At 41.5% G+C, this 22960-nt stretch overlaps 3 protein-coding genes across 4 annotated transcripts in view; all 3 read left to right on the top strand.

The window, feature by feature from the left end:
- The window catches only part of LOC115362746 (rap1 GTPase-activating protein 1-like), a 47435-nt gene extending 42297 nt beyond the window's left edge, over positions 1-5138 (top strand). Inside the window, exons 22-26 of the mRNA XM_030056812.1 lie at positions 42-177; positions 546-657; positions 978-1057; positions 1391-1438; positions 1929-5138. Of these exons, the coding sequence (XP_029912672.1) occupies positions 42-177; positions 546-657; positions 978-1057; positions 1391-1399 (337 nt within the window). The 3' untranslated portion in view covers positions 1400-1438; positions 1929-5138. The remainder of the gene's footprint in view (positions 1-41; positions 178-545; positions 658-977; positions 1058-1390; positions 1439-1928) is intronic.
- A 1306-nt stretch (positions 5139-6444) lies between these two features.
- On the top strand, positions 6445-8286 carry aurkaip1 (aurora kinase A interacting protein 1). The gene is made up of 4 exons (XM_030056811.1): positions 6445-6553; positions 6956-7051; positions 7148-7611; positions 7944-8286. The coding sequence occupies exons 2-4, from the start codon at positions 7003-7005 to the stop codon at positions 8058-8060; spliced, it is 630 nt and encodes a 209-aa protein (XP_029912671.1). The 5' UTR covers positions 6445-6553; positions 6956-7002; the 3' UTR covers positions 8061-8286.
- A 952-nt stretch (positions 8287-9238) lies between these two features.
- Positions 9239-20729, top strand: LOC115362744 (matrix remodeling-associated protein 8-like). 2 transcript variants are annotated; one of them, XM_030056808.1, is made up of 10 exons: positions 9239-9357; positions 12474-12500; positions 12786-13094; positions 13190-13291; positions 16145-16606; positions 19610-19768; positions 20068-20095; positions 20191-20270; positions 20390-20443; positions 20648-20729. In XM_030056808.1, the coding sequence occupies exons 1-10, from the start codon at positions 9330-9332 to the stop codon at positions 20671-20673; spliced, it is 1275 nt and encodes a 424-aa protein (XP_029912668.1). In that variant the 5' UTR covers positions 9239-9329; the 3' UTR covers positions 20674-20729. The 2 variants fall into 2 exon arrangements, with proteins under 2 accessions (XP_029912668.1, XP_029912670.1); XM_030056810.1 differs by lacking the exon at positions 9239-9357 and adding an exon at positions 11914-11961.
- The last annotated feature ends 2231 nt before the right edge of the window (positions 20730-22960 follow it).

Below are 22960 nucleotides of genomic sequence, written 5' to 3'. Positions count from 1 at the left end.
GAGATATGATGTGGAGAGATGTGGGTTAACCCAGGGTGTAGTTCTTATCTCAGTGGCAGGGCCCCGTCCATCCCTGAAGGTCATGACCTCTCCCGCTCCTCCTCCAACGCTAGCAGCTTCGCCAGTGTGGTGGAGGAGAATGAGACAGAGGCCACAGAGGACTATGACACCGGCATGGTGAGTGGCGTTTATATGCACTGTAAGTCTATGAGTGTGTGTGTGTGTGTATGGACATGAGAGAGACGCCATGTAGATCTAATTGTTAGCACATCCAAATCATGTTCTAAAGTGAAGAAAAGTATAGAAGTATTAGCTGTAAAATGTAATTAAAAGTAGTGAAGTAAAGTAAAAGCAGTCATTTTCATGGTATTATAACTATTGATGAACTATTGATTAACATGTACAAAGTAGGTAAATGTTGAAAGTCTAATTGCTGCATACTGCTCAACTCCATCAGTGCCAGTGCATTGTATTTTGCGAGTTTATCTGTTGTTTTGCCTGTAAAAGCTTATTAATTAGTTAATTACACTCTGTGCTTTCCACAGGAGAGCCTGTCATCCGCCGGGACGCCGCACAAGAGGGACTCGTTCACCTACAGCACCTGGCTGGAGGACAGCGTGAGCAGCATCAGTAACACCAGCCGTGGGAACTCCCCAGGTAAAGGAGGAGGGGGCGTAATTAGCAAACTCTGACTACAAGGTTAGAGAATATTGGCAGGGTTTTGAAAGAAGGCAGCAGAGTTTAACCTGGTAAAACAGATGGTAAGAGTGTACAGAGTTGGACGTTTTCCTAAAGCATAGCCATAGAAGTAGAGTAAGTTTCCTGCTCTCTAACCACACAGCACTCCTCTCCTCATCACACTTGGTAGTCGAGCTGTTTCAACATGGGAGGTGATGGTAGATTTGTAACTGTGAGAGGAAGATGAAGATGCTAGTCTATAGCTGACTGACTGAATACAGCATGGGCTTATCCTGCAGGGCCTGGTAAAACTGAAGGGGGCAAAGGGACAGATATCCGAATCAAACTGGAACGACCACATGAGCATCAATCCTCATCGGTGAGTCAGCCCCATCCTGGTCTAAAGTGAAATCCGATCTCTGTTATTGATCAGCTGCCGTGTTCTGCATGAACTCTCCTCTAAAATCACACGGGAAGCTCGTGCTGGGACTTGTTTTGCTATTACTGTTGCTCTTAGGTTTAAAAGAAAAGGGGGGGGAAAAGTGCAGATCCATTACACTTGCTGTTATGATTGCACAGCCTCGACACACTGCTGTGTAGTTGTGCTGCTGTGCTGTGCTGCTGTGCTGTGCAGCTGCTGATGCTCTCTTCTCTTCTCTTCTGTTTTGTTTTGTTCCCTCGTGCTCTTTGTGCATCTCGTGCATGTATGCAGAACTGTTAGCTCCGCCCACCTGGTTGTATCCTGAATCTCCGTCTTCTGGTGAGACCTCCCTCTGCAACCTCACAGTTTCACTCCTCAAGACTTACAGTATGGAGAGACAGACCAGACAGCTATTGAATAATAATAAGACATTATCAAATCTCATTCTGATTGTACCAACATGTATTCCAGTACATTCTTGGTAATATGAAGCACAACCGCATTATGCTTTTCAAAATGAATGTGGAATACAAAAAAAGCAACAACCATGCAGTATATTAATATACCACATAATAATGTTATAATGCCCTAGAGTTAGTTTGATATTGTATTGCATCGCAAAGTGCATTTCCAGTCATCAATAATTTATGACAACACCACAAAAGTCTGTCAGTCTGTTGTATTGAGTGTTAAAATCTTGTTTATCTCAAAACAAGTGGAAAAATTGCCAGTGGGATGAGATAATCCCTCTTAATCCCACATGATTTTTTTGCAGTGAGTATGAATCAATGGTGTTCTGCGACCTTGTGCTGGTCTCTGCCTCCCGTAGCATTCCCATAAGTCACAATCCTTCCAGGAGATGAGACGAGTGCAGGCGTTCGTCGTGACCGATGATGATGAGGAGGAGGAAGAGGAGCAGAGGGAGGAGGTAGAGGAGGAAGAGGAGGAGGAGGTGGGGCCTAGCCAGCCTGCAGGTCAGTGAGGCCGGAGTGACCCGCAGCCAGCAACCTGGAGGCATCTGGAGAGGATAAACACACACCCTGAAGGGGCCGGCTGTTGCATCGTGTTGCTTCCCTCCACTCTTTTTCTTTGCCTGCTCACACACATCTATTGCCTGGTTGTACTTTTATCTTGGACTCGACCTTTTATTTCAAGAGCACACATTTTAAATTTTTACTTTGATTTGTCGTCCAGAGGCCTAGGTGTGCTGGTTATACAGGGTAAAGACAGTGCCATTGAGCTCTTATTAGAGATGGTGAGAAAGACTTCTGCTGCAACCCAGTTACTGTGTATAATTGCCTGTATGGTATTTTTACCAAATCAACAAGATTTTGGATCGATAAAAATCTCTAATGTATAAATAATACCAAATATCCAGCATTATATGTGTGTGTTTTCTAACATTACAGCCACTGGTAGTAATAGTTGGATGTTGGATGCTGTTAAATGTGATTATTTTGGGGGGGTAAAGTGATTGTAATTTGTCTATTAATGATAGCTTCATCAAATTCCTCTATAGGACTACTATGTAGCTACAGCAAAACAAAGACTGTACTGTTTTCTCATATAGCCAAGTCGCCACAATATTCAACAAGTATGAAACCTCATACCACAGGGCAAAGTGAAGACAGTAATGTATCCTGAATGAATTGACATGGCCTTAAAACTTAAAACATGCAATTTGTTCGTCCCTCGTGTTGATTTTACCTCACTTCTTTGACTAACATGCAGCCAAGAATGGGATGGCAGTATTAGATTGGGTGCAAACCAATATTTATATTCAACAGCATTTTTTTTAGCACACTAGTTTGATGGGAAATTAAAAAAAAAAAAAAAAACACATGATAGCTTTGCACTTTCAAAGCATTTTAACATGGTGGTGTAACACAGCTCTAGGTTGGCACTGTCTGTGTCGTCCGCCATAAAGAGTAATGTATGGATTTATTCATCAGTGACTGATTTAATTGATTTGATCTGATCCGTTGGTGCGGTGACCAACCTCTGTATATTATGTTCTTAGTTGTCTTTTTCTTGCTAACTTATGTTTTTTTATTTATTGATTTTTCTTTGTTTTGTGTGGAGTTTACAGTGTACATTTTGTTATTGTATACCTCTATGGTAGTACTCGGTGACGACATGGCGCACCCTGTTACGTGCTTTTATGTGTCACTTGAGATGAAATGATCATAATGTCGTCTGTAAAGCCCGGCCTGTTTCACGGCTCAGATCACTCACAGTGCAGTAAATTTGCAATGCCGTCAAAGCCCATGAATGGAAATAACTGAATATTAACTGCTTTGAAATCGAAATAAATTACTCCAATGACAACTACTGTTTTTGTACATATATATTTAGTTGGAGTACATATATGTGGAATTAGTCTGGGATTTACCCAAACCTTGAAATTGCATACTGCCAAGTGAATAATTTATTGTTTTTATTTCTTGTGCTCTTGCCGTAAAATATTATTTTGAGAGGTTTTAGAATGAAATTATTTTAAGAGTTATTATTCATACTGTTCAAGAAGAAAATAAACATTGTGTTGATCGTTTGAGTTGCCTTATCACAAATGAGTATTGATTCATCTGAGAATAGTTGAGCAAGATGTACAGTGAAATGAATTTTTGTTTTGTTTTGTTTTGTTTTGTTTTCATCTTAAATAAATGCCCTGGGAACTTCACAGTCTACTGTACACTTGCCCTGATCACATTATTCAGCTGGTATTCAGTGTTTGGTTTTAATTTTTTGTCGCTTATCTGCAGTTTTCATACACAAATACAATATTCTGAATAGCATATTGTAAAAAAAAAAAAAAAAAAAAAAAAAATCCCTGCAGTGAAATGTCTATATCCTGTAGATGTTCAATTTCCCTCAGTCTGAGTGAAAGCTATGAGAGAATGTCCCATGAATAAATGATTGGATGTGGCTGCCCACAAGTGTCTAAAAGTAGAGCAATCTAAAAGTGGAGGCTTCCCTGGTTATATAACTGTGCCACATGGAAGAAAGAAATGTATTCAATTTTAATGAGTCAAACAAAAGGAAATAAAACTGAATCACGACCGAAACAGGCTTTCCAATTATATCTACACACAAAACGGTAATGGGAAACGCTCGGGCTGATTGCAACATGGATTGATTGTACCACTTCATAAACAAGTAGCTGTGGCCTGGGAGCAGAGCACAGCACAACACGAGCCGAAATATATCATCTTTACTCCACACTGTTCCCATGGAGGAGGAAAGCATGAAATAAAATGCAATGGCTCAAAATTGAGTGAATTCTCTTTGCCACTTCATCCTGTACATTCTGCTCTTTCTCTCTGTAGATATGTAGAGAGTGGTATTTAAGGGATAAAGTAAAGCAAAACACACTGAAATTAGATATAACAACAAGTGATTGCGGGTCATTCTGGGATTAGGAGGCTTTAGTTGTTACCATCAGATGTTTTGAGTATACAGTTACATGGCATCAAGTTGTAAAACATCACTTGGCTACTTTTTAAAATAACATCCCATAAAATCAGATCTATATATTTTTTAAAACATTTCTTTTGTAATTTACAGCTGAAGTTATGTCTTTTGGCTGAACTTTACACACATTTGTTAGCACTTATTACATCTGGCATGTCATCATTATCAGTTCCAGATAAGTGTGTGGGTGACATTTGGGTTTGCAAATAGCAGTTTTCCTCTTTTGAACTTTATAACATATTGTTCCTTTACTTATTAACTGCCAAAACAAGTTATGACCATGCAAAAATCACAACCCCACACTTACAGTACTTATTATAAAAATAGAGAGAGACAGAAGGAGAGAAAGAGAGAGAGATCATACCAAATTGGGAAATTCTTGTGTCGCACCAGGTTATCCAGACATTTCACAGGGACAGAGATATACTTGTCAAAACTAGAAGAGAGAAATACATACTTCTAGAGATAAAACGGCTCAATACAAAGAATATAAGAAAAAAAAAAACACTGTGTACCTTGTGAGTGTAATAAAAATGAAATACAATAAATATAAAGTATGTTTCATGCATCTATTGACTTGAATTATTACTTTCAAATCTTTGCTGTTATTTTACTAAATTATACAGAGTTCAAAGTGACAGCTATGGTAGTTGTGAACCAATACCAGACTTACTTTCCTGCTCCTTTAACTCAGTAGTAACTAAACTCCATGTTATTCACTTCACACCAACTGGCCTAGCTAATGTATTTGAGAGAGTGAAAAATATTAACATGGGGAAATACAACAAGCCAACATGACAATATGAACTGGAACAAAATGAAAACACACAGCTGCAGCCAGATGTGGAGTGCAACTGGTTCCAATAATCTGATGTGAGTCCAAGGTGACCGATCCAGTTTTAAAAAGGCAGATGTAAAATAGACAATAAGGGCTTCAGCAGCCTGTCTGAGATATGGGTAGTGCAAGTTCAATCACTCTCTAACACTGAGGTCACACAGTTTTATGAAGTGATAGTTTGGCAGACAGGAGCTGTGTTGAATACAAAGGGTCACAATACAATTATTCACAGGTTCCTATTTTCAAGGCTTAAAAATTGTGCATCCTTTTCCTCTAAGCCCTGTTTGTAGCTCATGATCAAGAGGCAGCCTGCAGGCCTGTTTGATATGGTAAATCAATGTGGATTCAAACCTTCACCTTGTCAGTCTGGTGCACAGAGACAGACAGGGGGGGTCCATGAGACCAACTGCTTCTAGATGGTTAGTGACCTCCAGTGGTGTGCTGCAGGAGTGGCAGAGGGGCTGCTCCCCATGCACAGTCACATAGCCTACAACACATTTTTATCACTGGTAATTTAATATAAATTTTGGGTATAAAGACAAAGGGGAATGCAACATTAGAAATTCTACAATTTTAAATAGGTTGGATCTTGGTTACTGCTCAAAATCATTTTTAGAAGTGTCACGGGAATCTGATGCTGCTTGGGTTTGATAAATTGGAATTATTCTAATTGTTTCAAATGTATCAGTTTCATATTTCTGTACTTTCTCTCACCTATACTTCTCCTCCACACCCAAACCCTACTACAACTGCTACAATCACTCTCTGTCTATTCATTTATTATTGTATTAATTTATTTTAAGACACCTGACTGCATTAACATTTTATTTTAGCTTTTTTTTTCATTAGTTAGGCTTGGGACAAAGACAGGCACTAGACTGAAGGACAGAAGTCTAAGGACCATGAATGATGGATCCACTTTAGCTCTGTAATGTAATGAAATTTGGCACCAGCAACGCATTGATTTTAGCACAACTTAATTTTATGTTACATTTTTTTTTTTTTTTTTTTTTTACCTCAGCTTCATTTCGGAACCTTTGTCAACTCCACGAAACAGGAAACGTACGAAATTTGTGTCGCGCAAGCCGGAAGTTATCTTCTGGAGTCACATTGAAGACGAGAAACCCCGGTCACAGAAACATTAGGTAATGCGAAATCGTTCTTAAAATGTGTGAATGAATTGGTGCTCAAGTAGACAGTTAACTGATAGTAGAAATATAAACAGCTGCCACACGTTCAGTGAAAAGACCGTGACATTTACATCCCTGGTTGAAGGCAGAGCTATGCGGCTAGTTAGCCCAAAGCTAGGCTGCAGCCCGGCGGAACTTAGGTGAAACCCGGTCAACCTGGGTTAATATTTGAATTTTGCATCGCATTTCATCGTGGTATTTAATTTGTATGAATGCTGTTTGACAACGCCAGCTAGTTAACCTTGTTTACCAAGCGGATTTAACGTGTTTGACAGCTCAGTCTTAGGCTAAAGTAAGTTATCTAGATACCTGAAGGCGCTGGCTAGTGTAAAACCACACATCTGTCCGTGCTCACAGGATCACTCACTCCTCATGATCCTGCTGGATTGATCAGGGGGTTGACGATGTTCTCCAGGGTTGTTCCTCGTCTCAGTCAAGTTTGCAGAGCAGCTGGTAAGTTTAATTAAATATGTGATGGTGTATAAATCATGCTTACTCCATTAAGGGAAGCATTTCAGGTGATAACAGTGTCATTTCCCTGACACCCAGGCACCCTTCAAACACATGGACAAACCCTCAGTGGAGCCGCACTATCTGCCCCCTCTGCACACTGCTCTTATGTCCAATGGAAACTCAGAAGCTACTCGACAGCAGCAGACAACACATCTCCTCCCCGGTGGGTCCAGCTGGAGCCAGAGCTGGACGAGGCTCTGGTGCCGCGTAAACTGTCAGTGAGCCCTCTGGAGAGCTGGCTCTCCCTGCGTTACTCCCTGCCTCCCCTTCTGGAGACACCGCAGCCCCTGGAGGAGGCTGAGCTTCTGGAGGAGAAAATGCTGCCACCCATTTCTGTCCCTGTTTTGGAGGACGGCGAGGGCACAGCGGCACCCCTCAGCTGTAAGAATGTTCTGGAGATTCGGCGGCGGAAGATGAACAGACACAAGTACAAGAAGCTGCTGAAACGGACCAAATTCTTGAGAAGGAGAGTGCTGGAGGGCAGGGGGAAGAAGAAGCAAGTGAGTGTTTCAGCTTGACCCCAGTCTGTGCTGTATTGACGAGAGGATTGTTTCACTGACACAAAGCTTCTGTTTAGCCTGTGGCCCAACTGAGATACAGATAAAATAGAGGGAAATCAACTGTAATGATAACATACATTGGGGTTTGCAGGTCAGCATAATTTAGTATTAAAAATCAAAGTCACAAGCATTGACCAAGGGTGATTGTTTTCAGTCTTGTGACACTGTTGGGTCCTAATCACAGCATGTTTTTCATTTGAATGTGTCTTTATTTCCAGCAGATTAAACAGTTCAGTACAGCATAACCATTTTCTTATGTTTGTCTTGTACAGAGGCGATTTGAGAAGGATCTGAAGAGGATTTGGACACGAGCAGGGCTGAAGAAAGCTCCCGAGGGATGGACTACGCCTAAGATCTTCATTAACCAACATGGAAACAAAAGGGACTGAGGAGAAATCACTCCTGTGTCACAACACACTCTCTAATACACACACACCTCATACTGGACTGCTCTGCCACATCCAAAAACCGTTCTTCTCCATCCTGTGAATCACTGTCACCTGTGTGTGCTGTACAGCTTGAGGCATGTTTCTGCCATGTGGACATGTTCTCTGTGTATAAAGTCACTCTGAATGAGTTCAAAAAGGATCCAATAAAAAGATTTCTCATGTGAAACACATGTTGTCCTTTTCTGTTTTCCCGTAGACTTACCATCTGTTTTCAATACAGTCTGACTGTGTAATAGCACGTATGCAGCATGTATACATTTTCCTTATTTAAACTATGGATGGCGGTATTGCACAACTTCTGTGGTTTATATGCATTTATCATTGAATTGCCACCATCAGCCTTTCCAGTGCTCATGGGCTCTCTTGATAGATCCCTGTCACTAATTTGGCGTTGAGTTGGTCTCGCTGCAGTTTTATCTCGCTGCCCGGAGTGTCTCATTTTGGTCGATCACCGCTCAGCTTCTGGCAGTGAAGCAGAGATGTCCATGATCCCTGTGTGGTCCTCAGTTATTTTCTCTTGTCTTAAATGTGCACTTGTGAAGGCGGCCTGGAGCAGTCATAAACCTAACGATTTCCTGTAGGAGCCTTTCATCTGATCCTAACAGCCAGTGTGGAAGCTCTCACAAAGCACAGGAGAGAATTTCGTAATTTGTTCTATCACAGTTTAATTCAGAGTCAAGTATAAGGCCGTGAGGTGAACATATCCCCAGAGGAGGATATACCGTTAAGTAGATGGGCAGATCACTAAAGGATAAGAAATTATGCGTTTAAATATGTCTTATATAAATTTAAATGTCTTTTTGGCTGATAGATGGGTATACTGTAAGTTGCCACAAAAAGTTTGCGTTTGTTCTCCATTGATTATCCCTGAAGAATGACTCCAACCTTAACCTCATTTAGGCTACAGTGTTTCTTATGTTTTAATTATGTGCCTGTTTTTCTGTGATATTTATACATGTTATTAATGACCCTAAATTTAGGCATGCTGCAGTTATTTTTCGTCAGGGATGCAGCGGTGCCAAAGCAGCATTGAGTTTCAGAGACAGAGGGAGGCGGGGCGTGTGGACGCTCCAGCCTGAGGAGCAGAGCCGCTCCGAAGTGCCGCTGCCTGATGAACTTGAAGTGCTCTTGTGTTTTTCCAGTTGATCCCGCACCGCACCGCACGCACGTCAGTCGGCTTTCACCCGCGCAGCCCGCACCGTGTCAAAGATGCACGGCGACATGACTCTCCTTCAGCGTAAGTTCACGTATTGTCTGCGTTTTCACACCAGTCCAAAACTTTTGGAAACTTGCTTTGTTGCCTATAATTAGATCAACATCTGGCTTTGCTCTCGGAAACAATGCCTTAAGAAACTTCACTCTCAGGTCTGCTTGGCTACACTGCATCTTTTTCTGAGAAATATTTTCGAAATAGACCTTTAGACCTAGCTTTTAAATTTGCATTTTCGCCAACTATTGCAAGTATGCAGCATGATCTATTGTTTTGATATAGCACCAGCATTATCTGAGCAAGTGTTCTGATATTTAACTCGTTTTCTTCACAAGTTGAACTCTTTAAAAATATCCATCCCATGCTCTAACATGTCAAATCTTACTTTCCTTTCCATTTCTTTTTCTGCCTAGATATCTTTTTGGGACTTTGACTAAGTAAATGTATTGAAGTCATTACACTGAGTTCTGCAAATCAAAAGCATCGGGCGAGGATATTCTGACACAGATTTCATTGTTTTTCCTCCTTTAAGAAACGGGGCATTGTAAACTTCTGTATAGAATCCAGTCTTGCCTCGGCCTGCTGATATGTTTGTGGGCTTTTTTATGGCTGCAGCCCAATGTGTTTTGAGTTAAGTGCGGTCTGAGTAGAGGAGTCAGCACAATCCAACCAGCCAGTCATTATATGTGTCAGTAATGAGTGTTTTACCATGAGTGGGCTGCTTTTGAGTCAGGATGATGTGGAGGAGGGGGATTACCGCCCCAACCATGTTTACTATGGGTTGTGGCAAAATTAACAATAAAAAAAAAAAAAAAAAAAAACTCTGTCTTGACACAGAGTAGAAATTCTCTTTGTGACAATATAAGCGCTCGGGGAAACACAGAGTAAATCAGGATTTAATAAAGAGATGTATGAAAACCAGCCAGAAAATAACCAGACTAGACATGCCACATGTTTGTTTGGCTACACTCACAGCATCCAGACCCCTGCAGCAGATTTTTTCCTCTGGAGCACACCTTTAGCAGAGGCGGATGTTTGTAAATCACAGCTACATGAATGCAGTCTAAGGGACATCCACCTGGTTGTAGGTGTAACCACAGGAGAGTCAATAGGCTCCCCAGACGGTACAGCATGTCCCCTCCTGAGCACAGAGAGCCTCTGAATGTGGCTTTGTGTGTTTAGCTGAATCTGCAGCTGGCTGGATTTATTCTGAACCTGTGATGAGCCTCTGAGTAAACTTAACACACTGACATCATTTTGAATCATAAATTCCTTGAGCATTAAACATCTCAGGGGTCAGTTGCACTCATTTACCTTTGTGTTTTGTATTCTGTTAAGCGATTCCCTATGGGACCCTTGAGGATATAAATGTCAGTCGTGATTTTGCAGGCTGCTTGGCAAATGTCTGTTATTATGCTTTGTAGTGCAATAGCACATTGTTAAGTGTTTAGTGTTAAACCAGCCTCGTGAGTCATCAGCCACTGTGTGTCTGGAGGAGAGATGAGAGAAAATTACATGGGCTGGGACACTTTGTTTTCTCTTTCTGCGGGATAGTTTATACTCCGCAATCCAGATCCCACCAGGGTTTTCCAGAGTGAGATCTGCCATGCCACTGTGTGCTGAGATGGTTTCACTCAGTTTGGTGTGTTATTTCACACTGGTACATGCTGATGAAAGCAAAGGCTGGATCACATCTAATTATACAGATTATAGAGTATTTAAAATAATCATGCCGGCTTTGAGGTTATAACTGTTAACAGCTTTATTTTTTGGAGTTGGAATCTATTGAAATAACAGCATAACAGCAACCTCTTTACCTGTTTGTTACCTGCATTCACATAAGCAAACAAATTTGGCTCTTTTGGAAAAAGTTAGTGATCATGCCCGTTCAGTTTTATTTGACTAAATGAAAAGAACATTGTGAGTAAATGCAACACACAGCATGTGCTCAAGATAATTACAAGACAGGGAACTGGGTGCATAGGTATAATATTTGTGTATGTATATATTAAGTATACAATCCCTTATCTTTTTTCCACATTTTGTGTTATTGTAGCCTAGATTCAAAATGGCTTAAGCTGAGATGTTTCACCGCCCGATTTGGGATGAAAACATACCTCTGTGCTTGCACTGGGTTATTATCTTATCAGAGTCTTATTAGACAGTACTTCAGAGCAGCTGACCCATTGACCTCTTGGCAAAGCCAGTTGAACAGGCTGCAGATGAACTCCAGAAAAATTTTCCAAACCTCTTAAGGAGTTTCCAAGGAATGTGGATGTGCCTTAATTTGTAGTTTTGCTGTGAAGGGTTGAGTAATTGTTGATTTAAAACACCTCAGCTTGTCATTTTCAGGGTATTTGTAGTTTTTGCTGTAACACCACACTATGTGGAAAAGTAAAGGGTGAATTCTTCCTGATGGTACTGCATAAACGGTGAAGCCTCCAGAGAATACCCCATTACCAAATACAGCAATAAATACACCAGTAATTATACAGGTCATAACTGGGATAAGCTGAATAGCAGCCGGGCTCTTCATCCCCTCAGGATCATGGCCTTGCCACAAGCCAGCAGCAGCCAGGATGAATAGAGGCTCTGTATGACTTGGCTGCATGCGTGTCTGCTGGCCCTTAGGTAAACAGAGGATGGAATAGCACTCGGGGAAAAATGGATTAGAAATAGCAAACGTGCAATAGGAAAATTTCCCATCTGTAGTTTAAGAAAACACAAACAGCAAAATGTATTTCTAGAGAGAATTGTTGACCTCCAGCTTGTTTACCAGCTTGTTTATGAGAATAAACTGTTTTATGTGACAAACATTGCTGTTTTAAAATATTTTTCCCCCCCTTCTTGAACCGTGTCCCAGTTTTGGTCTGTGTTCCTGTAAGCAGTTCTCTCACAGAGGGTCTGTAGCACATCTGGTGCAGCTGTTCAGTATGAAACTCCTCTCTGTGGGGTCAGGCAAGGTCAAATCTAAACACTTACAATTCCTCTTGCACTAATTTGCTGACTCTTATCTTTTTCAAATGACTGTAAATAGTGAAGATATTTCTGTGGTGAATAGATATGTTATATATTATGGAAAAACTGACATACGCAGATCAGGAGAATGTGACTTTTAACACTGATGTTTTTGTCTCTTTCAGTTCTTGCTGTCCTCTTCCTCCCAGGAGGTAAGACATGAAAATCTCCTCACAGTTTATATTTCTTTGTCTCTTTGTACTGCCTGATAAAAAAAAGCTGCATGGAGCTCATGCTTGATCCTTGCAGCTCTCTTTCACTTCATTTTGGGGATTTGTAAATTTGTCAGCATATGGCTCGGGAATGTTGAAAGTTTATGGCTTCTGTTTTGTCTTTCTTTTCAATCCCTGTGAGAGACTGCTTGTTGTTTTTCCTTCAGCCATTTCGAGCAGTGTTGGTTTTAAAGTTGCAAGCCTTGTTTTCATTTGTTGAAACAGCATGGGGTCAGAGCAGCAGCAACAGGTTAGGCGTTGTGGTTGAGGCCAAGAACATTACCCTCCCCGCGGGGTCGAAGGCCACCCTGGCCTGCCACAGCCCCCGCATGATTTGGACACAGGACAGACTGAAGGACCGTCAGAGGGTGGTGCACTGGGACCTGGTCCGCAGCAGCCCAGAGTACTCTGTGGAGCGAATCCTGGACATGTCTCCTGGAGCCAATCAGAGGGTCTACAATGGCTTCAACAAGGGACGCATCTCCGTGCCAGAGTCTGCTTTCAGTGATGGCAACTTCTCCCTCATCATCAACAGTGAGTCCTCCTGTCTTGGCCTTGACTTCTGCGCCAGTCAGACCACACAGGTTGCACCCACAATTTCACTGAACTGTTGTTTGAATTTCTTTCAGGTGTGGCCACAACTGACCGAGGTGTGTATACCTGTAATCTTCACCATCACTACTGCCAGATTCACCAGTCCATCCAAATCCAACTCAATGTCACCAAAATAGGTAAGGCCCCCTGATCAGTTTGGAAGTTAGTATTTTTTCATGAATATATAAAATTGTTTAACCCTCCTATTATGTTTGGGGTCAATTTGACCCCATTCAGTTTTTAACGTCTCTAAATAAATACTTAACATCATTTTTTTTGCTTCATATTTTATGACTTTTCCTAATTTAGTGGATACTACCGGGTAAACATGAAGTTCACATGATGATATGTTTTCAGTGTCCTGTACGCATTTTGTACACATCGGTGGTGTTTGGGGTCAATTTGACCCCAGGCTGTTTTAGCTGTATAAAACACCATTTTACACAATTTTTTTTGGTTGTTTTGGATGAAAATGAGGTCACTGTAACATGCAATTTGATAATCTTCAAAAAACTTCCCTCTGCTTTAGGGCCTTAACCTAACATAACCATACCTGAAGTAGTACGGTAACCACTGACATGGGTGGATATGGGGGGAGATATTGGGGAGGGGAAAACATAATACCTACAAGAACTTCGATATTTCCCGCACTGTGAGAGTGGGGAAATATGGTTCCCACGAGGACATTGATAGTTCCCACCACATGGGGCAGGAGCAAACATATAGAAGCTTGCACAGCAGCCTTCTAAATCATTTCTCTTGTTGCGCTGTGTACTCTCACTTTATGCTCTCTCTCAGTTGAATATGAACGCGAAGCAAAGGTTTTCTTCCAGTGAGGTTTTGTCACAGCTCTTTGACAGTGAAAGTGACACAGAGGAGAATGTGTCAGAGACAGAGGATCATGCTGAGGAGGACCCTGGTTATGAGGCATCCTCTGATGAGAATGAAACCCTCAGTGTTGACCCTCCTGTTGTCTCTCAACCAGCAGCAGACACGTTACCTTCCAAAAATGGAGAGGTATCATGGTCCCTCTCCCCACATGAACAACAGGGTCGACTTAATGCTGCTAATGTCATCAAAATGGTTCCAGGCCCCAGCAGATACACTGTCAGCCATGTCCAAGACATAAAATCAGCATTTGAGCCCTTTGTAACACCATCAGGTGGGGATATACACTATATTACCAAAAGTATTCGCTCACCTGCCTTTACTCATACTATGAACTGAAGTGCCATCCCATTCCTAACCCATAGAGTTCAATATGATGTCGGTCCACCTTTTGCAGCTATTACAGCTTCAACTCTTCTGGGAAGACTGTCCACAAGGTTGAGGAGAGTGTTTATAGGAATTTTTGACCATTCTTCCAAAAGCGCATTGGTGAGGTCACACACTGATGTTGGTCGAGAAGGCCTGGCTCTCAGTCTCCGCTCTAATTCATCCCAAAGGTGTTCTATCGGGTTCAGGTCAGGACTCTGTGCAGGCCAGTCAAGTTCATCCACACCAGACTCTGTCATCCATGTCTTTATGGACCTTGCTTTGTGCACTGGTGCACAGTCATGTTGGAAGAGGAAGGGGCCCGCTCCAAACTGTTCCCACAAGGTTGGGAGCATGGAATTGTCCAAAATGTTTTGGTATCCTGAAGCATTCAAAGTTCCTTTCACTGGAACTAAGGGGCCAAGCCCAGCTCCTGAAAAACAACCCCACACCATAATTCCTCCTCCACCAAATTTCACAGTCGGCACAATGCAGTCTGAAATGTACCGTTCTCCTGGCAACCTCCAAACCCAGACTCGTCCATCAGATTGCCAGATGGAAAAGCGTGATTCATCACTCCAGAGAACGCGTCTCCACTGCTCTAGAGGCCAGTGGCGGCGTGCTTTACACCATTGCATCCGACGCTTTGCATTGCACTTGGTGATGTGTGGCTTGGCTGCAGCTGCTCGGCCATGGAAACCCATTCCATGAAGCTCTCTGCGTACTGTACTTGGGCTAATCTGAAGGTCACATGAAGTTTGTAGCTCTGTAGCAATTGACTGTGCAGAAAGTCGGCGACCTCTTTGCACTATGCGCTTCAGCATCCGCTGACCCCTCTCCGTCACTTTACGTGGCCTACCACTTCGTGGCTGAGTTGCTGTTGTTCCCAAACGCTTCCATTTTGTTATAATAGAGCTGACAGTTGACTGTGGAATATTTAGGAGCGAGGAAATTTCACGACTGGATTTGTTGCACAGGTGGCATCCTATGACAGTTCCACGCTGGAATTCACTGAGCTCCTGAGAGCGGCCCATTCTTTCACAAATGTCTTGTTTCACAGTCTGCATGCCTGAGTGCTTGATTTTATACACCTGTGGCCAGGCCAAGTGATTAGGACACCTGATTCTGATCATTTGAATGGGTGAGCGAATACTTTTGGTAATATAGTGTACTTGTGATGACAAACTTAGAGGGGAGGTTTGTGTATGGGGACAGCTGGAAAGACTAGGATGTGACCCACTTGCAGGCCTACATTGGGTTACTCACTCAGAAGTTGTGTTTCTTTTTCCTGGGGTCAAATTGACCCCGAACATAAGACATGTTACTATCCTTGATAATAGAAATTGATTTTCTTTCCAAATGTTATAAATAACAAAAATTTGTTCTTAGAAATAATATAAAGCCATTAAAACACCAAAAAGATATTTCTTTCCAATTTTAGGTCAGTCAGTGAGATTTTATGGTGATTTGCATATTTTCCATAGTCGTGTAATAGGAATACTGGATGTATAAGTGGGGGTGGGGGGGGAGTTATGTTTTATTTAAAGGACTATTTAGGTAGTCAACAAAGAAACATAAAGTACCTGACACATAAACTTTGGTAACAATTTTAGTTATAATAATTTTGTTGAGGTTTAAACTGCTGGGGTCAAATTGACCCCAAACATAAGGGATGTTAGTAAAATTTGAACATAACAGGAGGGTTAAATAATGTCTTTGAAATGGTCTGTTTCCAGCTCGAAAAGAGAAACGTTACTGGGATGGAGAGAAGACCGTGTTCGTGGTGTTGCTGGGCAGCTCGGTGGCATTGCCCTGCGTGAACCGGCGTCCCCTTTGGAGAGAAGGCCTCCAAGAGGACCAGCAGCAGGTGGCCCACTGGGACTTCCAGCCCCCAGGCGTGCGTCCCGACAGGGCCGACCGCCTCGTGGACCTCTACGCCTCTGGGGAGCGCCGGGAGTACGGGCCACTTTTTGCCCGGAACAAGATGAGTGTGGCCGAGGATGCCTTTTCTGTTGGGGACTTCTCGCTGTCCATCTCTGACCTGGCGCCTGTGGACAAGGGGCTGTACTCCTGCCACCTACACCATCACTACTGCGGCCTGCATGAGAGACGCATCTTCAGACTGACTGTCGGCCCTCCGCTTCCCCCCGCCCTCACCGCAGCCCCCCGGATTCTGGAGAATGATGAGCCAGAGCCAAGTAAGACACTCAACACTAAAAAAAAAAAAATGCTTTCATGTCGACAAGACAAACAAAACTGTGGAATTTTCTTTTCTAAATGTTATTGTTTTTCATAGGCTTTCTGAGCTGAAGCATGCATGATGTGAGACGGCCGTTCCTGGGTTTTTCATTTTGGTTATATTTATGGGCATATTTGGTCAGTTAAATCAGTTCCTCCTCTTGCCAATTTCTCTCCTCAGACCTTTCTGTTTTTGTGTTTGAGTGGACGAGGGAGGGAGGGAGGAGATAGGAGGAGTGTTGAAGTTCATGACTGAGTGAGAGGCAGAGAAAAACGAAAGAAAGAAAGAAAGAAAGAAAGAAAGAAAGGAGGAAATGAGGAAAGAAAGAGAGAAAAAATAAATGTTTTAGTGAGTTTTTCACATTGTCTAGCACTGCAAACTGAAAAGCAGCTCTGACTTTTTGCTGCTCTGGTTTAGGAATAAGAAGCTGTCGACAATAAATTCCCACTAATTGCCCAAAACGGAAGTGGTCTCATTTTCCTTGGAGTCTTTTTTCATTTTTCCCCAGTTAAGCGATGGTTTAACTTTACAGCTGGAGACATTCTCACTGTGCAGAGGAGAGTGGTAGGCTGAAAAAGCCAATAATTTTAGGGAGTGGAGGGTTAGAAACTTGTTTTTTCCTCCGTTTGACCCCATTTTCCCAAAGTTCCAAGCACGTGTCTAGACTGGCTATGCTCTATCTCTACTTTTGTTTATCTTTCTATTCTCCCACTTTCTGGCCTCGTTCTGTGCCGATGTGTATCAGCCTTTGGTGGAGGCTTGTTTATCAGCAGTCAAAGGAAATCTGTTACATCTGTTCAACATCTGGGCCGGCTCTGACATGAAAGAGAAAAGTATGGGGAGGGGGTTAAGGTATGTGTTAGATTATGGATCCTCCTTCCCCTTTTAAAGAAATACCGGCTCATTTAATAGCTCGGTAAAGCGTGCTGTGTAGAAATGCACACATGGATAGATGGTATCCTGCCTGATCCTTTGGGTCTAACTCATTTAGGAATTGAGTTGAGCTGTATCCACCGCTGCTCTTTTCTTTGTTAGATTAAGACCAAGTTCCTTGTGCCCCGTACAGACTCCAGCAATCATCTGCAATTACAAATAGCATGAGCTATTCACTTCAGTGCTGTAATCATTTACGGCAAGACCAAGTAGAGCGTTATTTCTTTGTGATCGTGACAGGGGAAGCATTGCGCACGCTGTCCAGAGCTGAACAGAAATCTCTATCTAATTTTGAAAATGAAGATGCTGTCTGTCACTTCATTGACTTGCAAATGATGCATATCCCACGGGATGCAAACCGCACTGTAACCTCTGTGCAGCATATGTCAAACAGCCATTAACATGTATGCTGCTGTCCGATCTGTCAGGGAAATGGAAATGGGCGCCTGCTAAGACGCGGCTGGGGCTGAGGTTCCTCTAATTGTGCTCTAGAGACGAAGACTTTGGACGTGTCTTTGCGGTTTCATCCATATTAAGTACATTAAGCACTGACAAGTGATAATTACTAACCTTGCTCCCACTTAGGAGGGGGGAGATTAAGTCTGAATCTCTCACAGTTTTCCCTGCTTGACTGGTTTTCAAGGTGGGATCAGACACAGAACATCTCATGTTATTAGGGTCCAGTTTTTCTACCTTCCAGTTTCACTGGTTTAGTGAGAGAGAGTGGAATTAAAGTAGACTAACGGGTAGGGCTGGGCGATATATAAATATCATATCAATGCTGTGATATCAGACTAGATCCTGTCTGAGATCATGAATATAATATCATGATATGGCATAAATGTTGTCTTTTCCTGGTCTTAAAGGCTGTTTTATCATAAAAGGGTGAAGTTTTCTTAACTCATCAAATTGTTCTAGTTGTTTTATTATTTGCCTCCACCTGCTTGGTCATCATATGCACATCACTGATGACTGTTTATCAAAAACCTCTTTTGTATGAATATCCTCTGTAAGCACATGATATCATCACAACATTGAGGTATCCACTCGAAGAAATCACATTTCATTTTGTCCATATTGCCCAGCCCTAAAAGAGAATGAATCTTGATCTGCGTGATGCTTATAAGTTTTATTTTTGTTTTTACTTTTCTGTGGATTACACAACAGGCAGATGATGAAATTCCATATGATAAAAACAAGTTTTTTACTCTTCATTAGGTCTGTGCGCTAACAGGAAGGAGGTAAAGAGAAAAGATATTTCTCTCACTCATGAGATAAGAGCAGTACAAATAAAAACCGCAGTGCTTTCATTTCCCATCTCAAGATCCAGCATTTCTTCTCCATGGTTGTTTGCAGTGATCATCACCAGATGAGAGCTGCCTGTCGCGTAGGCAGATGTGTATTTAGACCAGCCTGTCAGACTGCTGGAGTTCACTGACAAAGAAGGTGTCACAGATACTTTCTTCCCATACATACGCAAACTAGACTTCTGTGTGTTTATGAGAAGAAGTAAATAACGGGAAAGCTAAGTCAGACAGACAGACAAACCACATAACAGAATTTCCTCTGTCTTTCCTCGCGCGTCTCCCCCACTTTTCTGGTCAGGCAGTATTTTTCTGTGGAGGCGAAGAAAACAGCTGCATGACATCAGCTCTGGAAGTCATTACCGCTGAACAGCCTTCTGACATTTAACTCCTCCTCCCCACCTTTCTCTGGGTTTTGGAAACAAATGAAAAAGAAGAAGCCACAGGGGGAATAATATTTTGAGTCATGAAGAAATGCTTTTCAATTTGATCCTTGTTTCTTGCCATTACTTTAATGCACTGTAATAAACCCAATATATTAGTTATATAATATGATCATTATTTCCCTGGTTACTATTACTTGTGTTCTACATTTGATTTGATTTTGCCTTCACTTTGCTCGATAGACACTATGTGAAATGAGTGTTTGTTTCTCCTGGGCTATGTTGATGTGTGAGACTTTGAATTGGAGGAGTCGTTTGATTTAATCCATATTCTACCTTCAGGCACCGAGGACGTAGAGAGGCCAAGAGTCGTGAATGTCATCCTCCCCGAGCATCGAGGTTATTTCATGCAGCAGATGGGCTACATCTTAGCCACCTTCTTGCTGCTGGCCTTCATTGTTGCCGCTGTCATTGTGCTGACACGCCGACGCAAAAAGAGAGGTATTCTATGTGTGTGCTTGTGTTTCCTCTGGGCATTATTTTTCTTTTCGCAGCTTTCTCCATAAAGTTTATTACATATTACATAAGATAAAGCATATTCATTACATATCTTTACTTGCTCATAGACTGCGGTGTGTACAGACTATATTTTAATGAAAATTCTTATTATTTAACCACATTTGTGAAAGGTGGGAATTTTATGGCTGTTTTTTTTTTTTCTCCCCCTGTGCATATTGCTTAATTGTTGTCTGCTGTCATTTTATATTGTACTGCACAACTAAACTAAAATCTCTTTTCAGGGGTGGAGTATGACCTGCGATATGAGCGGTAAGACCTAAAAAAAAAATCTATCCAGTACTCCATTACAGTTTTTCTTGTAGTTACATCAGATGGTAAGGCAGTCATTACTCATTCTGACACAGGGGGAATGTGATCAGTGGAGGTGAAATCTCATTAGAAAGCACAGAGCTGAAGGCCTGCAACCAGGAACCACTGAATTCAGGTAAATCCCATTCACACACACATAGTAACACATGGGTTAACTATGAGTAATCTATGAGCTGTGTGCTCTTTATGTCCTTTGCTGTGCGATATCATGTGTCCAAACTATACTTTCCACAGACTACAAAAACAACCTACTGAAGGAGCGAGATATGACCAAAGAGTGCAATAAGGGTGAGCAGGCACGGTGTGATTGAAAAGATATGAGGGTGGATACAATCAGTTTTTGAATTTTATTTGAGTAAATTAAAAATATCTGGAGTTTGATCTTGCTGATCTCCCAGCTAGAGATCAGATCAGGATGAGCACAAAAAGAAATTAACATCTCATTAGCATTCTGTTATCGCTTCTTTCCCCCTCTCCCGCCTCCTCGTTTAGACTTTGATGGGAAGCTTTGGAAGTGAGTGGGACGTCGCTGAGATGCTGCTGGCAGGTCCAGGGCAGACACAGGAAGAGGAAAGCACCGTACAAAAAAAAAGAAAAGGGAGGAAAAAAAGAAAAAAAAAAAAGATGATGAAACCCGGGAGGAGACATTGGAGAGGACAGGAGGAATGCTCCCTCTGCTGTAACTCTGGCTCACTAAACTTTTCTACTAAAAGGCACCATTATATTTTCACAGGCTGTCAAAACAACGTGGTTACACATATATTTGATCTCTATGTTCCAGGTATTTTCAGTCACATACATTTTTTATCATTATTTTCCCTTTTTTTTTACCAGCATGCATGCTATTTTTTATTAGTATATAGTATGTTTTCCATGTTCTGTGTATGCTTACAGAGTCTAGAAAGCTCACAGCTCGCCAAGGTTATTCATTTTTGTTTTATTTTGTTTTGTTTTGCACAAATCCTGTACTGTAATTCATAATAAATATCCATTATGTATCCAAGTATACTTTACTGTCTAGACAGTGTTGGAAGAGTTTAACTCCAAAATGAAACAAAAAATCAAAAATGAAAAAAAGTGCAACATAACTTCTACAAAGCAATAGAGCAAAAAGATTAAAAGAAATTATGGTACCTTTTAAAAGAATTTTGTTTACTCAGCTGTGGTTGACCAAGTGATTATACTTTCACTTTTTCTGTATCCTCTATATGTTATAGATATTCACTGATAGGCTATATCTTCCCCGAAATTTATAGCTACCCTTATGGAATAGATTTCCTCCTGTGTACCTTATTAGGTAAATTATGATGACAATGTAGGACCATGGACTAAATGCCCAATCCACCACAACTCAGGAAAAAAGGCCTTGAAATGAGCTATGTGATTTTTTTTTTCTTTTCTTAATAGGCTGTACGACACTTGTTTGCATCAAGCATTTGCAATGTACACTGACTTTTTTTATTTTTCTGAATCTGCTGGTTTATGAGTTGTTGCTACACATCTGCTATAAACTGTTTGGCCTACTGTATGAAAAAGTGTGCCTCGTATTTGTTGTGATGCGATTTAGCAAATGGTTATACCGGTTCTTACACCTATCTGCTCTCTGCTTCTCTTGCTCTCTGTCTTTCTCTCCCACACACACACAAATGGTGGTCTGTTCTAATAAAATATTAAAAATGTGCAACAGTGGTGACAGACTTATGAAGGTCTGGCAGATGTAGTTATTAAAATAGACTCCACAACAAGATTTTTGCCCATATATCTGATATGAATATGGATGATAAGGAAGCTATGGGCAGCCTCTGAAACTGAGGAAATGGCTGTATTACAGGAGGAAAAGTTGAGGCATCATTTTAACAAGCTACCATGGTTTTCAAATGTACGGTGATGACAGAGGCACAGTGGATGTTGGCCTGTGGGACGGGAATTACATCATGTCCATAATCTCAGACAGGCCGTGCCGATGTGGATTGTTAAATGACTAAACAACAGCAAGTCAAGCGATGCCACTTGCCCAATTCTCTCAGATCATTTAACAAACCAGGTTTACCGTGGCCAGCTGTTGTGGTGCAGTACAACACTACCACCTACTGACATGCCTGAGGTGCTCAGTCAGATCCAGTGGTGATAAGGCAGTTTGAGAAGACTAATGTGTAACCATACATTATTGTTACATAGTTATTATCCAAGACCTTGTCGTTTGTAACTATTATTATGGGCACCTTATTTCTTCATTTCTTGCCTTTTCAGGCCTATAATTTGGGGATGATCTCCATGATAAAGTGGTTGGTATATCAGCCACTCTATGCTTTTCCTCCTAATCTTTTAAGCAAAGAAAGGGTTATTACACAGTGTTGGTGGTGCACAATGTGGGTTTCTATTAATTTTTTATTTTCATTTGTTCCCCAGTTGATTTACTTTAGTCTACCATTTGCCAAGTGTACGTTTAGCCAGATATTTTTATGTAGAGCAACACAACTTTTATTAAAATATTATTTGTATATTTTCATCAGATGAGGAAAAAGAAGAGAATAAATCAAGAACAGAATAGATAAAACCGGTCGTGATCTATATTGCAGTGTAATATACAGTTCAGTCAGTGTACGGCGTAGTAATTTCGTTATGACTGTGGACTATATACTGAACTGATCAAGCCGGTTTACTTCCTCTTTGTTCCGTGTTGTGACTGTACAGTACGTCTGTACTATAAGCGAGGGGCCTGTGGGCCTGCGCACAGCCCAAACACACCACTAGATGACAGCACTGTCTAACCAATTACCTTGTGAAAAAATAGCAATATTCCCA

Source organism: Myripristis murdjan, chromosome 7 (genome assembly GCF_902150065.1).
Source record: "Myripristis murdjan chromosome 7, fMyrMur1.1, whole genome shotgun sequence".
NCBI lineage: Eukaryota > Metazoa > Chordata > Actinopteri > Holocentriformes > Holocentridae > Myripristis > Myripristis murdjan.
Note: the sequence above shows the minus strand (reverse complement) of the source record. Positions and strands in the feature narration are given on the sequence as shown.

Excerpts from the sequence above, each read along its gene's own strand:
- aurkaip1 (XM_030056811.1), top strand. The coding sequence starts at position 7,003 with ATGTTCTCCAGGGTTGTTCCTCGTCTCAGTCAAGTTTGCAGAGCAGCT. Across the intron at positions 7,052-7,147 it reads TCAAGTTTGCAGAGCAGCTG|GCACCCTTCAAACACATGGA; the intron begins GTAAGTTTAATT and ends CCTGACACCCAG. Across the intron at positions 7,612-7,943 it reads GCAGGGGGAAGAAGAAGCAA|AGGCGATTTGAGAAGGATCT; the intron begins GTGAGTGTTTCA and ends TGTCTTGTACAG.
- LOC115362744 (XM_030056808.1), top strand. The coding sequence starts at position 9,330 with ATGCACGGCGACATGACTCTCCTTCAGC. Across the intron at positions 13,095-13,189 it reads CTTCTCCCTCATCATCAACA|GTGTGGCCACAACTGACCGA; the intron begins GTGAGTCCTCCT and ends AATTTCTTTCAG. Across the intron at positions 13,292-16,144 it reads ACTCAATGTCACCAAAATAG|CTCGAAAAGAGAAACGTTAC; the intron begins GTAAGGCCCCCT and ends GTCTGTTTCCAG.